This window comes from Colias croceus, chromosome 1 (assembly GCF_905220415.1).
Source record: "Colias croceus chromosome 1, ilColCroc2.1".
NCBI lineage: Eukaryota > Metazoa > Arthropoda > Insecta > Lepidoptera > Pieridae > Colias > Colias croceus.
In genome coordinates, this window is record NC_059537.1 from 13,783,879 (window position 1) to 13,799,035 (window position 15,157).

Below are 15,157 nucleotides of genomic sequence, written 5' to 3' on the forward strand. Positions count from 1 at the left end.
AGAGAAAATTTAGAATTCATTGCCGATATTTCTGTAAAATGCCTACCTTTTGAAACCTTTTGAAAGGGCATAAATTGCTCATAATCTTATTCCTTTGTATAATGACAATTCAAAGCGCTTTTAAGAAGTCTATGTATGATGACGATTGAAAGGAAAGTCTAGTTGAATTAATAAACCGATGTACTAAATTTAACACCACTTAAATGAAGCTTAATCAAAATGAATAAACGGAACACCATCTCCAGATGGCTGGTGCGTGTGGTGGACGACGTGGAGGAGGAGCAGCTGCGCACGCGGCAGGGCTTCGTGCCCGCGCACGTGCTGCGCGAGCGCCCCGAGCGGGACGCCACCGCGCTCGCTGCCAGGCGACAGTGAGTAGCTTTGTTTAGTTACTGATTTGTGTTTTTTTGATGGTTTTCTGCTTTTATTAACGGACTTGGTAACTGTTTTGTGTTTCGATGATTGGAGACGTTTTGCTAACGTATTACAGTTTAACCTAAATTTGTCCAGCTTACCTTATTTAATAGTGAATGTGTGGTTTGTGTGACTTCTATTGCTAGTTTCTTTTCTCCCTTTTCTTTTCTATCCTTTCTGGCCAATAGGTACCTATTACGGGATGCACTCCAAATTTTTATATATTATTTAAAAAAATTCCAAATGTGTTCAATATTCGGAGTTCGACCTTCAGAACTCTTAATACATAGGTACATATTACTATTGTTATTTAAACACATATAATTTCTTCATGGTTAATTCGATATGACAACGATATTTCGGTTTTCATTACATAATAATATTACCGCTACATTGTAGCATGTCTCCCTGAGCACCAACAGACACAATTCATATGTTAATGTGACAAATATTAGTGTTATTACTAACATAATATGTCACTTTAGATTTATGTTTTCTTACATTTATTGGTGTTTCGTGATTCACTATAACATTATAACGCGAGATAGTAATCAAAGGGCCAAAAGCGAACGGAATGAAATCTTACAAAACAAAACTAAAACAAATTAAACTCTTTGTTTTTCAAAGCTAGACGGTATGACCAATGACCATATTTGATAATTATAAGATTCGTATATGAGTACAAGGAATAACGGTTAGGTAATACATACAAAATATAGTCTGAACGGAACATAAATGTGCAGGTATTCCAACAAGAAAAAGAACGTGAAGAAAAATCAAATACTTAAAAAAACATCTGATTAACATACCGCTAAAACGTATTTGACATATTCCGTGCAATAAACGCATTACCCCCTTTTTTCGATCGTAATTGGTTTCCAGATGATCACTTCGGAAGTGGGGCACATGTCGACAGCAAAGTATTGCCTGAAGATGTGTTTATCTTCATGCCCTTAATTTGTCGCGAATTTAAAGACACATTTAGATGTAGACCTGATTCTGGTTATGTGGTACTTGAATGAGGATTCTTGGAAAAAACACGGATTAAAAAACATCACACGATACGAGTATATCTATACTAATCTATACTAATATAAAAAAGCTGAAGAATATGTTTGTTTGTTTGAACGCGCTAATCTCGGGAATTACTGGTTCGATTTGAAAAATTCTTTCAGTGTAGGATAGCTCATTTATCGAGGAAGGCTACGCGCTATATGTCATCACGCTTAGACCAACAGAAGTGGAGCACTGCGGGCAAAACCGCAGGGCACAGCTAGTTAAATAAGAATTTAATTCCTTTTACTACTACTACCACGATAAAAACACTTGAAAGTTCATTTAAATACAGAATTTCCTACTTATGATTATTTTCTTTAGTTTTCTTTCGCTGTTTTAAATAAATCAGCTGCCCAAATGTTAATTCATTTCAGTATGTCTGTTGCATAATATAAAATAATTATTAATCGATTTGGAAGTGTGAATGGTGCCAAAATTAAGTGCAAATAGATGATCTGCCAGTTGCTACTAAATAAAGTTTGAATGTATCAGTTTCCAGCACTTAACATAACTAAAATTTATGATGTGCACCCACTCGTATGCCATAACAGATTTGGATAACAGACACATTTAGGGTTTCCTATGCAGATTATATCTTACTTGCCTCAGACTAAAAAATCCTGGAGATCATCAAAAATCTCAACGAAGGGAACAATTATTATCCTTCCAACAGAGACATTACTGTCTTCAAACCATTGAAAAGAAACAAACAATAAAAGTGACTGACTCACGCTCATGAATCAAGAGTATACTGTACTCGTACTCGCTACTCCTGAAAACATTTATCATAAATTTCATGACACGTTGAGTGAAGACGTACGTAGATGGCGAGTACGTTGGCTAACATGATGTTCAATCAACTCAGACCTTTGGCATGTCATTTATAGATAGATATATATTTGGAAAATTGATAAGCATAGCCAATTTTACTGCAATTGAATGAAGTAATGTTTTAATTTGGAAAGGCGAACTGTGACGTATCCGCAAAAAAAAGCTGTAAAAAAATGTCCTTCGTCAAAAGTATTTTCTGATTAACATTTGAAAAGAGAATGAGGAAATATCAGCAAACACGTTTCTTCAATTTATCCAGAACGAACCTAATTACGTCAACGCAAAAAGTTTAACATTTATTTTTATATCTCAAAATAAATCCACAAAAGTGCATTCCCCGCTCACTTCCAAAAACCTTCAGTGCCAAAATACGATTCACGGCAACTATGCATCAAGTTGGTACTCAATTACTCAGGGCCTGTCTCGTTACCCGCTCAGCGAGTGCCAGAGACGGCTATATATCAAGTGCTTGGATAAGTTGATTTACATGATGCATTATGCGTGACAAATTTGTCGCTAATTGCTTGTAAGATGTACTGAATCTGCGATTATACATTAGGGTGGTATTGACCAGTCATAGATGAAGTATGTGATCCTGAGATATAGACCACCAAAAACATTTTCATGTAAAATGTTGCCAAGACGAGCCCATATGACTCGCACTGTCAAAAAGTTATCAGATCTCATGTAGAGCCAAGCTTCTAACACTACACGCCCTTACTCTACAAGGCCTAACTTCACAAACTCTACACCTTAGTCAAAATATGTGGCTTGGCCATTTCGCTACATTCACATCGGCGTAAGGTGAAAAATTAATTCACTGTTCATAACTTTTGTGTTATACAATAGTTCTTGTAGTAACGAACGGCCAAGCCACATATTTTGACTAAGGTGTAGAGTTTGTGAAGTTAGGCCTTGTAGAGTTAGGGCGTGTAGTGTTAGAAGCTTGGCTCTACATGAGATCTGATAACTTTTTGACAGTGCGAGTCATATGGGCTCGTCTTGGCAACATTTTACATGAAAATGTTTTTGGTGGGATTTCATTTCTTTTTGTAAGTTGTTTGTAACAAAATTTTATATGTCGATTAAACTTCTAATTTTTTTTAACAAACATATATATATCTATATATATCTAGGGGAACCAAGTTTTAGATTATTAGATTAGACCTCTAGCGTCATCAAAATTTAATTTAAAATTACAGGTCTTATACAAACTCCCATCCCCTAGTTTAAGGGGATGGGGGATGAAAGTTACAAGTTTTATAATTTTTTTGTTGTTTGTGTGCTAATACTAGCTTACATACAAAATTTCAGCTTTCTAGGACATTAGGAAATACCATAAGAATTTTGATGATCATCAGTGAGTCAGTGACGAAATTAGCGTTTTTTAGATATAAATAAAATCTGAAGTATAAAAGCTAATGTCATTAAAACTAATAAATAAAATTAATATATTCAATAAGTCCGCTATTGACAATATATCCCGAAAATTTTGTTGATCTAGCATAATCCAAACCCAAGTTATGAGGGTTCAAAAAAACGTCGAAGCGCTTCGAGAAAAGGTAGGTAGTGCCCGTCGCTTGATCGCTTGGCTCGTCTTGGCGGGGGCACTACCGTGCCCCCAGATATCCAAAGTTCGATAGAAATATATTGCTGGGCGTGTGTCTTTAAATTTAGATGTCCAATTAGTGGTCATTAATTAGGTCAATTGATCTGTTTTCAAAACTAGCAGTTAAGAAGTGCCTGTGCATTTATTTTTTATTTGCTCATTTCTATTTAATATTTCACTCTAGTTTAATATAGTATCTATTCAAAACAAATTGACAAAAACATTTCTTATTCCATATAGATAAAAATTTTAATGACCTAAAATTTTATACATTAGAAGATCAATATAATATACTACTTCCAGAGCCGTGGTCCGCGAATTAATCGAGACTGAAGAGGAGTTCGGCAGGGACATGCAGCAAGTGGTCAGCCAGTACATGCGGCCGATGGACAAGGCCACAACACCCAAAGCTGTGTTCGACTGCCGAGAGTTCCTCTTCGCGAACTTTAAGCAAATTTGCGAGTTTCATAATACGTGAGTGGTTGAATTAAATTTACATACTACATTTTTCTTCTTTTTAAGGTATTGCATAGCTTCTATCGCGGGCCTTGAGCGCGGGGACCGAATCGAGAAATTCCGTTCCGAAATTCAATATTCTATTTCTTGAGCTGCACCCTTAACTAAAGCTGCTCCTTTTTTGTCTACGTCAAATCTCCATTATGTAAATTCTATCGCCAGATACCTTATAAAACCTTTTTCCACAGGACCCTGCTAGAAGGCATAAAGTACTACGCAGGAGAGCCCCGTATGCTGGGCAGAGCCCTCTTGCGTATGGAGCGGGAGTTCGACAAGCACGTGGCATATTGCCGGGACGAGCCCAAAGCACAGAAGTTATTGGCCATACATCCCGTGGTTAAGAAGTATTTTCAGGTCAGATTTTGAACTTATACTTCTTATGGCGCGATGGAGAAAAATGATAAGAGTGAATTTTTACGATGCGCGCGCACACCGACACCTAAATTTAACAGCATGAAGTTAGTTCCAGGTTGTATGAAAATTGATAACTATGTTCAAGTTGTATATTCTAGTATTTTTTTCCATACGCCAAAGAAGTATAACTTCTAACGCGTGTACATAAGTACACACACTCTTTTTTTATATATCTGTGAACAAGTAATAAAAGAAACTATCACGGATCCTTGATAAGTACACACAGGTTTAATTAAATCTGTCCGTGTATAATAAAAGTGGGTCGAAAGCGATTTTAATTACAGAATACTGATTTTGACGAACATCAATATAAATAAAACCATCTTAATAATCACAGAACAGTAATAATGATAAATATTACTAAGACTGAGCTTTTCACTAATCAATGCCATCTAGCGGCGAAACAAGAAACTAAAACATTTATTTTATTTTCGTTGCGGTTTTAAATAACAGATGGCGCATATATAAATCTAATCATCTGTAAAATAGATGGCGTTATGATTAAAAGATTTTTACAGCTTTGTACTAGATGGCGCTACTTTTAGCTTCTATGTAGATCTTACAAAAACAAATTTCAAATTTCAAATTCAAATTCAAATATTTTATTCCATGAACATGGGTACAATACAAGGTGTTATACAAATATGAGATCCAGTCATATTCTACCCGTCAAGGCATATGGAATTACAATTAATAATTTTATCCTAAATTTCAATATTATAATTAAATTATCAAATTCATTAATAATAAAAAAAAAATACACATCAATAAGTCAATAGTTATTATACATATTAAATGTCAAGTGATTTATCATTAATGTAGTCCCTTACACAATAATAACATTTCTGTACTAAAAGTTCTTTTAATTTAGATTTAAATAGAGCTGTATTTCCTATTTCTGCCATTGCCTTAGGCAATTTATTATACAATATTGGACCCATTCCAAAAATACTTTTAGAAAAGTGCCTTGTTTTACTAGGTAACATACATATTTTATGATTATTACGCTTACTTTGGTAGTGGTCATACATACTTAGATTAGATTTTACAAACATTATAACTTCATATATATATAAACATGGTAGAGTCAAAAGTACAAATTTTTTAAAATATGGAGCACAGCTGTCGGTTCGCTTTATACCAGATATAGCTCTTATACACCGTTTTTGTGATTTAAATGCCGTTTCTATATCTGTACTATTACCCCAGAATATTATACCATAGCGTAATATGGAATTCACATAGGCATGATACGCAGTTATTAGAGTTGCCTCGTTTGCTACTTTTCTCAGCATATAAAGGGCATAAGATAATTTGCTTAGTTTCGAGCAAATATGTTCAATGTGAGCCTTCCAATTCAAATTTTCATCTATGTATATACCTAAAAATTTTGTATCATCTATTTGCGTTAATAATTTATTTTTGTACATTATGTTCAGGGAGTTACTTAATTTATGTCTAGTAAATGTCATTAGTTTTGTTTTTTCTAAGTTTAATGTCAGGTTATTCATTTTAAGCCATGTAATCATTTTGTCAAGGGAGTCTGTCACATCTTCTTTAAGGTTTATTATGTCTTCCGAAGTGAAAATTGCAGTACTATCATCAGCAAACATAACTATGCTATTTCTAGTGGCTTTAGGGAAATCGTTTATGTATATATTAAATAATAGCGGTCCCAGTACACTGCCTTGGGGTATACCATATCTAACAGTGTCAGGTTTTGATTTATATATTCTCATGACCCTAGTATCAGGACAAATTCGTTGCTAACAATGCTAATTCCATAAAAATCTATAGTTTGTAAATTTTGTATATACTAATGGAAGTGATTATAAAAGCATAATTAAGATAAATTACGCAATTAAGCTCAGATGAGCAGCTCTTTATGACAACTTATTAATTCTTCTGCATCAGACAGAAGCTTTTATCACCTATACGTGAAGGATCAAAATTAGCAAATAACCTTATATTTGCAAACTAGCTTACCGACCGAGGCTTCGCCCACCTTGTCTAAAACCTAATAAATTGTATACTAAAACCTTCCTCTTGAATCACTCTATCTATTAAAAAAACCGCATCAAAATTCGTTGCGTAGTTTTAAAGATTTAAGCATACAAAGGGACATAGGGACAGAGAAAGCGACATAGGGACAGAGAAAGCGACTTTGTTTTATACTATGTCGTGAAGCCAATCTTTCATACATTTTCCTATAAACTTTAATACCCAAAGCATTTCACATAGCCAGTCGGCGCCTCGCGTCGGCAGACCGCCAACGACTAGAATAGTTCTCGACGATCCGTCACTCCCTTCATATCGGGGACACTACATTATCATGTTTACCGCTTATATATGATTTTTAATTAGTCACAGTCTGCTTGACCTAGGTTTTAGATCAGAACTAGGTATTAATAAATATGCGTCCGGCGTTTTCAGGAATACAGTATTCAGAATACCGAAATTTTCTTGAAGGTTTCGAGGCAGCATTCAGTTTTTTTTATCGTATAAGAAGGCAACCGAGCCGACGCGACGCCTTGCCTGATGGTAAGCTAAGTGCGCCGCCCATAGACTATCGTAACTGAGGTTACGGGCGTTGCCTACTGGAAAAGGGAGAGGGACAGGATGTTAAATAAAATAAGAAATGACTTCAAATTCAGCTTATAGCTTATCAAAGCATTCGAAGCAGAATTCGCTTCAGTTCAGTAATCAGTTTATTTCCTAAAGATTATCAATGCAATTTTAATTTTATAAATTAAACATTGAACTTTTAAAATCATATCGATTCGATCCAGGATAAACGAAAGAAATAAATTAAAGGAAAAAGGTATTCTCATTTTCATAAGTGGTTTTCTTATGAAAATAACACAGAACAGTAAGAACATAATAGAAGTGCTATAATGTCATAATTAGTATGAAAACCAGTGTCGCCAAACCACACATTTAAACCGATAGTTATACAGTACACTACAAGTAAACTATGCCTTTGATTGGACAGCTTAATTTGAGTAAAAACTGACTTAGGTTATAAATTCAGCATTTCAATATGTACCCTAACGAACCAAGTTACGGTTTATTTTAGTATAACATCCCTAGGTATATTAGCTGTTTTGTTTCTCTTTGCTCAGAAATTCCAAATTCGAAAACATTCAGCTATTCCACAACAGAGGGCGTTGGTTTTCAATACATATAACTTTGAACCTCAACACATAAAGATAAGGTTGAAATTTGTGTCACTCTAAATTAATGACATTAACTTGACATTAACCTGATGCTATGCTCTAAGGGATGTCAGCCTTGTTATCGATAATTCACAAATAAATATATTTTTGTGCATTTTTTTTTTTGTTTCTATTATATGAGTATAGGATAATGTGTCACATTTTGGAGTATGTTTATTACTACTAAGTAGTTACGTCTTTTCATATTATTATATTTAAATAAAAAACGGAATAGAATAGTATAAATCTATATTTACAAAACAAACAGAAAATATGCATTATTTTAAATCTTGGAACTGCCGTAGGTTTGATGTATCGGTGGCCTTTGTTAGACTGCTTATTGCTGTTCGGCATCCAGTTAACTCGTCACGTTGCATTTATTATCCATTTCTCTTTTAAATTAGGCTCTTTCGAAAATCTATAAATAAATAGGACAAATGAAAGCTAAGGAAAAATAGAATAAAATTTAATATTTATAATGTTTGTCTTTTCTAAAGTATCGATACTGTCGATATGCGCCACATGCATCACTAATCCGACATTCGTTTGTTTATTGCAATAATATTCCAGAAAGTCTTGTTTGCTGTTCAATCTATATTAGTACTTATTTCTTATGAATTAAGGTTCATTTTGACTTAATATTTTTATAAATTTTTGACAAATTACGACAAGCGAAGTTGTAACATAAAATATATTTAAAATAAATTAAAATAAGACTTACCGATGGTATGAAATGCCTCGATTGCTGATATTATTTCGTCTGCTATCATTTTTCCACTCTTATACCGAACAACACGCTCTAAATAATGAATAAATATGGAAATAAGGTTTGACAGTTGACAACCGACTCGAATATTTTTCTGCGCACAAATGAGAGCGAGTTAGGTGATCTTACCTTACTAGTGACACGTGGGCCACGCCCACATCGCACTTCTATTATGTTCTTACTGTTCTGTGGAAAATAAGAACATAAAAAAATACTGTATGACAGCAACATACTTGCCTAGCTTTAAGCTCCAGCTTGTCACAAAATATCGGTCAAAGGTGTTAGGTTAGAACACATAGAAGCTGTCTCGGCTCACATCACGTCAATCAAACTCTACTATATCCGCGTTCTTGTTTTGGCATTTGCTACTCAGCTATTTGACGCCTGTTCCTGTCTCGTTTGTTTCTTGATTTGCGTGCTGGGCTACAGAAGAAGATACAGTTATAAAAAACAGGGTAGGTAAATTTACTTGACATAATTATTTTGATATAATTTATACATTTTTTTTATCAATATCGGTCTCATTGTGTCTTTGCCTCTGCAAGCTGGTATTTTTTTTAAGCTATTGCATAGCTTCTATTGCGGGCCATGAGCGCGGGGACCGAATCGAAAAATTCCGTAACGAAAAGACCTCACGCTCCCCACTCCGACGGGCGGAGGTGTGGCTTGAAGGCATAGCATGCAATAGCGCAACCGCGGCAGTCCCCAAGTGCCACACGTCGTTTTTTTTATAATAGAGCGTGTAACGGAGCAGGTGGGTCACCTAGTGAGGTGATCACCACCGCCCATGAGCACTCACAAAGTTACCTTTGTGAGGCTGTTACCGACTTTCGAAGGTGGGTGTAGGCTCTCTTTTTAAATAAGTCCATGTCCATTTTAACCATTTTATCAAAAATAAAAACTAAATATATCGCTATGTAGCACTAAATAAAATAGGTACGTACCTACGTAGACAGGTGTGTATAAACGAAGAAAAACCTCAATTGATGATAAAAGGAATTTTAATTCCCGCCCAAAGATCTATGAGTAATTATGCGTATTTATATTGCGCACACACTTGTGGGCTATTTCCTGCGCAATAATTGATCGATTATTATTATCGTTACCTACAGAAATTTGCTTGAGATGAAGTTATTTTGATACTAAATTCTACTATTTGTTATATATTCTATTAGATTTACATGAATAAGTTCTTACAAAATTCCATCATAAGTCGACGTTTAAAGAAAGTTAAGAAATTAACAAAACGAAAAAGAATTAAGAACATATTATGTTCTGAAAAACTCTTAAGTATAAAATTGATGACATTGAATCGTGTTTACATATTTTTGGTAGCACAAATGGCAGATTAGTTGATCATGATGCAACATTCGCTGCAGAAATAGTGACGGCATTGAACTTTTAATTTGACTGAATTCTTCTGACGTTGGCTATGCGATAGACGGTGTGATATTATCTTATTTATAAACTAGCTTCCGCCCGCGACTCCGTCCGCGCGGAAAAATTAAGAAAAATTAAGATTTTTTTTCTACGTATTTTTCCGGGATAAAAAGTATCCTATTTTATGCCCAGGATAATAAGGTATAATTATACCAAGTTTCATCGAAATCGAACCGTTAGTTTTCACTTGATGCCTGAACATACAGACAGACAGACAGACAGACAAAAAAATTTTTAATCACATATTTGGGCTTGGTATCGATCCAGTAACACCCCCTGCTATTAATTTTTTCAATATTTTCAATGTACAGAATTGACCCTTCTACAGATTTATTATATGTATAGATGTTCAGTGGATATGAAATAGATCTTCAATAAGTTATCTTATTTTAGGTCACTTTCCAGAAACTGCAGCTGTGAATATTTATATTCGTTTAATTTCAATACAAATATTTGAGTTCAGTATCATCAACTCACAATTACTTTGTGTTACCTACGACTCTTCTGAGAATAGGTACCTCGATAAACATACTATACTTTGATCCATTTTTTACTCTTATTTTGATACACTTTTTAAAGCACTAACTATGCCAAATAATTTAACGTTAGTACTCGTTAGGACAAAAAGGTATGCATTTAGGTGTACCACGTGAGATCCCACACAGGCGAAAGTTACTAGAACAATTCTATAAATTCCTGTTTAATCGTACATTCCGCTAATGCTGAATGACTGGTGTTAGCGCGTCACCGAATATTATTATCCTACGCAACACTGTCTACACCTGAGTCAAACCCCAAAATAATTCCAACAAATATACTTTATCTCACATTTAGATCTGTATCTATTACTGTTTCGGTTAAACTTCAGAAATTTTCATTATTGAAATTGATAATGATGATGATGACTTTAGAATAAGGGTATTGATAAATAGATTTCATTCTATTCTCGCTGTCGCTTCAATTTTGGACCACAAGAGGGTTTGGCCACCAAATCTGGTATAATTTACATGGTAGTAAATTATAGTAGTTAGTAATTAGTAGTTAGTTAGTTAGTAACATAACTAGGAATCTAAAAATTACTACGGAGTTATACAGGTCTGATAAATATGAATTTGAATTCAAATATACCTGTAGAGAGGAACTATAAAACATGAAATGTGATGCAATGATCCTGAAGAGAATCAGAAGATAAGAGTTTTTTCTAGTTTTGAACGAATGGTATCTAATTTTTTCTAACATTGTCGTCAGTTATGGTACTACTTAAATCATTTCAAAAATTAAAATTATATTGTGAAAATCTTTCTAGAACTATCTATTGATATTACAGTATATTTCCAAAGATTTTAATGTACCATTCGATTCAGCGAATAATTAACTCCCTTCAAAACATTAATAAATGTAGAACGAATGAATTTTCATAGTGTTTCTTATAATAATTGACCTAAATATAAATATCGCGAGCAGGTTGATTGATCAATCCATAGAAATCTAAATAACAAGGATCAATCCCATGATACGTTTTAAATTTAGACCATAGATTGTGATTTAAAAACAAAGTTATTGTTTATAAGTTGAAAAATTATTCAAACTATAATATTATTATGCAAAGTATACTACTAATATAATGCATTTGCATTAAGTTGTAAAGACGATAAAGACGATAGTATTTCTGAAAATCGGGTATCCACCGCTACAAGAAGCCTTGGGGGTTTCAGAGCAATCGCTGCAGCCTTTCTTTAGCAAGATAGATAATTACAGATATAATTATACATTATAATCTAAACCAAATTGACATGTAAAGACCAGTTGTTATAGAGCTCTGTATGGTGCTACACGATACTGAAGACCTATGCATTTCTCTCCTATCATTCCTATCGTGCATAGTAGTGTATTACCTAGAGAAATATACAGCATAGTTTATTATGTCACAAAATATCGTCTCAACATTGATAAAATCTCAAATCCATGACTAGCTCTGCTTTACTTCTTCACGTTCTTCTAACTCTACTTTTCTTTTAACTACCTATTCATAGAGAAATAAAAATAACGGTTGAAAATGACTCCTAATCCCTGCTGCCGCGTGTCTCATCCAACTAATGTCACTGTCAGCTTTATCAGCAATGACATCGACCTGTCAAGGATACCCCAAGGTTTGTTTGGCGACCTTGCCGCCCGCAACGTCACCAGAGAAATGTATCCTCTATCTAAGTTTAGCCGTGGATTGGGCAAGGCATGGTGCAGATCAGTCGCCTGGATGCCGCGGCCGCGAACAGAGCACGCCTCTGCTTGATCGACCCCCGACCACTCTCTGGAGTGAAGTGTGTGACTGTGATTGTGTTGTCAAACCTGTGCCACCCGCCCCCTCACTCAGGTACGAGCTAGGTGTACTGAGTCCGATTGTGCCGCAAAAATAGATAGGCCGTTGCGAAATAATCATTTTTCCCGACATTCGCGTCGAACGGTGTAGTGTTTCAGGCGTCCGGTTATTTTGAGGCGTTGCGTGGGACGCCCGTTGTCTATTGGATGCGCGGCGTCGATTCGCAATTTTCCTATGCTCGTTTTCTCTGTGACCTTGACCTACATTTTAATAGTTTAAGGGTCATTATGTATAACACTAACCAAGCACTTGTTCAAGTTTAACTTTCAATGTCACAAGTTCGGATAATTTGTTTTCATAAAATTTCTATCAATAAATATCGTTTTGTTTTCTCTTTTAAAATATCAGATAATTTTGAGTGACCTCTCTACACTGACCTCGACATTATTTTAGTTAATAGTTTTCAGGTCGACTGAAAGCTTTATAATTTACCTTATGTTATTTACAAAAATAATTTCTTAAAAAAAAACAATACATAACCATTGATGTAGTTAACAGTTATATAATTTTTTACCTAATCAATTAAAAGCCAACAACGTCACTCTTATATTCGTTTTTCCATCAAATTTCTATTCAAGGTCACTCTTGTTAAAAGCTCTATACTTATGCGCTTGTTATTGGTAACGTAGTATCACAATTTATATCACCTGCTCGTATTTCGTAATAAATGAGAAAAGAGTGTATCATTTTAGGATTTTATCATTACACATTTTTACATAAAGTTAATATGTCATACGTTTACCTTTCTTTTTACTCTGTGCAGTTTGACATCTGTCAAAATGACATTTCACGCATATTGCTCCAACATGTTACGATTATGTATTGCTATTAAATGTATTGAAAATTACATTCAGAAGGAAACATATTAACTTACTGATACTCAGTTTCTGAAATACTTTCTTCGTTGTGAACATTGAAAATATTGAAAAAATAAATAGCAGGGGGTGTTACTTGATCGATACCAAACCCAAATATGTGATTAAAAAAATTTGTGTCTGTCTGTCTGTCTGTCTGTCTGTCTATCTGTCTGTCTGTATGTTCAGGTATTACGTGAAAACTAACGGTTCGATTTCGATGAAACTTGGTATAATACCTTATTATCCTGGGCATAAAATAGGATACTTTTTATCTCGGAAAAATACGTAGAAAAAAATAAATCTTCATTTTTCCGCGCAGACGGAGTCGCGGGTGGAAGCTAGTATTTAATAAATCTAGTGTTAAGAAGCAAAGTAATAACACAACACAAATCTTTTAACACAGTGTAAGAGAATTTAATATATTAAATCCTTGAATAGTTAGGTAAACGCGTCAAAATTTAAATTTAATCACTCAGTAATCAAAACAGATTAAACACATCACTGATTTGAATGAAAACATTTAAATTTCACTATCACAACATATCAAAATATTTACCTATAATAATTGTATTTAGAAAAAAATTAAGTATGTTCTTACGTAAGTATAAGCGTTCATAATGCTCTACGATACAATACTTTTTAAAAGTTCACTTACTTCGATGTTTCAAGGTAAAAAAGGGGCTAAGACAGAATTTTTTTAACATAACCCATGGGACTATTACCTAATGCCTCCTCCACACTACTCGCGAAGTTGAACGAGGTTAGACGAATAGAATAATGTAGAGAGGCACTTCGACTTACTTCGTCCAACTTTACCTCGCCTCGGCCGACTTCCGTTTGTTGTCGGTTTTTGCGCCCGAGTCAAAGGGCACGAAGTTACCTGAAGTTCGTTCTGAATATGAACGTATGCGTTCCTCGCGAAGTTGAACGAGTGTGTAGTGTAGCACCGCGGACTTCAGTCAACTTCGGCCGAGTACTTCGCCGAGGAACTTCGCGAGTAGTGTGGAGGAGGCATAAGAAATTAGAAGCAAGTACAATTTAACAGCAAAGCATACAATAGATTGATAGGAAATTTTGGCATTCAAGATCAAGAACATAAAATTCCTTCTATTAAAGTTCTGTTCTTAGGCTTAAACTTGGTAACTTGGTAAAAGGAACAATGATAGAAAGACATTGATAGAGTTCATAGAGTAATTTTACATTCAAACCAATATAATATATAACGTTATTAGTTTAAGGAATAAAATTTAACGGCATTGGGGCCTTCAAGAACTGCTGTTAACAATGTTTCTAGTGTTTTTGAGTCACTGCTCTTTTCTGTTATAAAAAAACAATACGAGACGAATAAGTGTGTACATTTAATTCAGGACAAGCAGCTTTTCATAATCAAAAATTTATATAGTACTAGAGGTCCGCCCCGGCTTCGCCCGTGGTACATATTTCGCAATAAAAGGTAGCCCATGTCCTTTCTCGGGTATCAAAATATCTCCATACCAAATTTCATGCAAATTGGTTCAGTAGTTTAGGCGTGATTGAGTAACAGACAGACAGACAGACAGAGTTACTTTCGCATTTATAATATTAGTATGGATAAGTCTACTATAAAATCTAAAGGTATTTGTAATTGAAGACTGTAAGACCAGTGTAAACCTTTTTGAAAAT

At 34.5% G+C, this 15,157-nt stretch overlaps 1 protein-coding gene across 13 annotated transcripts in view; it reads left to right on the top strand.

The window, feature by feature from the left end:
• LOC123696589 (obscurin) overlaps positions 1-15,157 on the top strand; it is a 168,913-nt gene that overhangs the window by 48,583 nt on the left and 105,173 nt on the right. For 12 of the 13 annotated variants that reach the window (XM_045642962.1, XM_045642946.1, XM_045642954.1 and 9 more), the window contains 3 exons: positions 246-371; positions 4,214-4,384; positions 4,615-4,780. In XM_045642962.1, the coding sequence (XP_045498918.1) occupies positions 246-371; positions 4,214-4,384; positions 4,615-4,780 (463 nt within the window). Of the gene's footprint in view, positions 1-245; positions 372-4,213; positions 4,385-4,614; positions 4,781-12,609; positions 12,633-15,157 lie in introns of those variants that run through there. The other variant, XM_045642970.1, reaches the window with a different exon arrangement.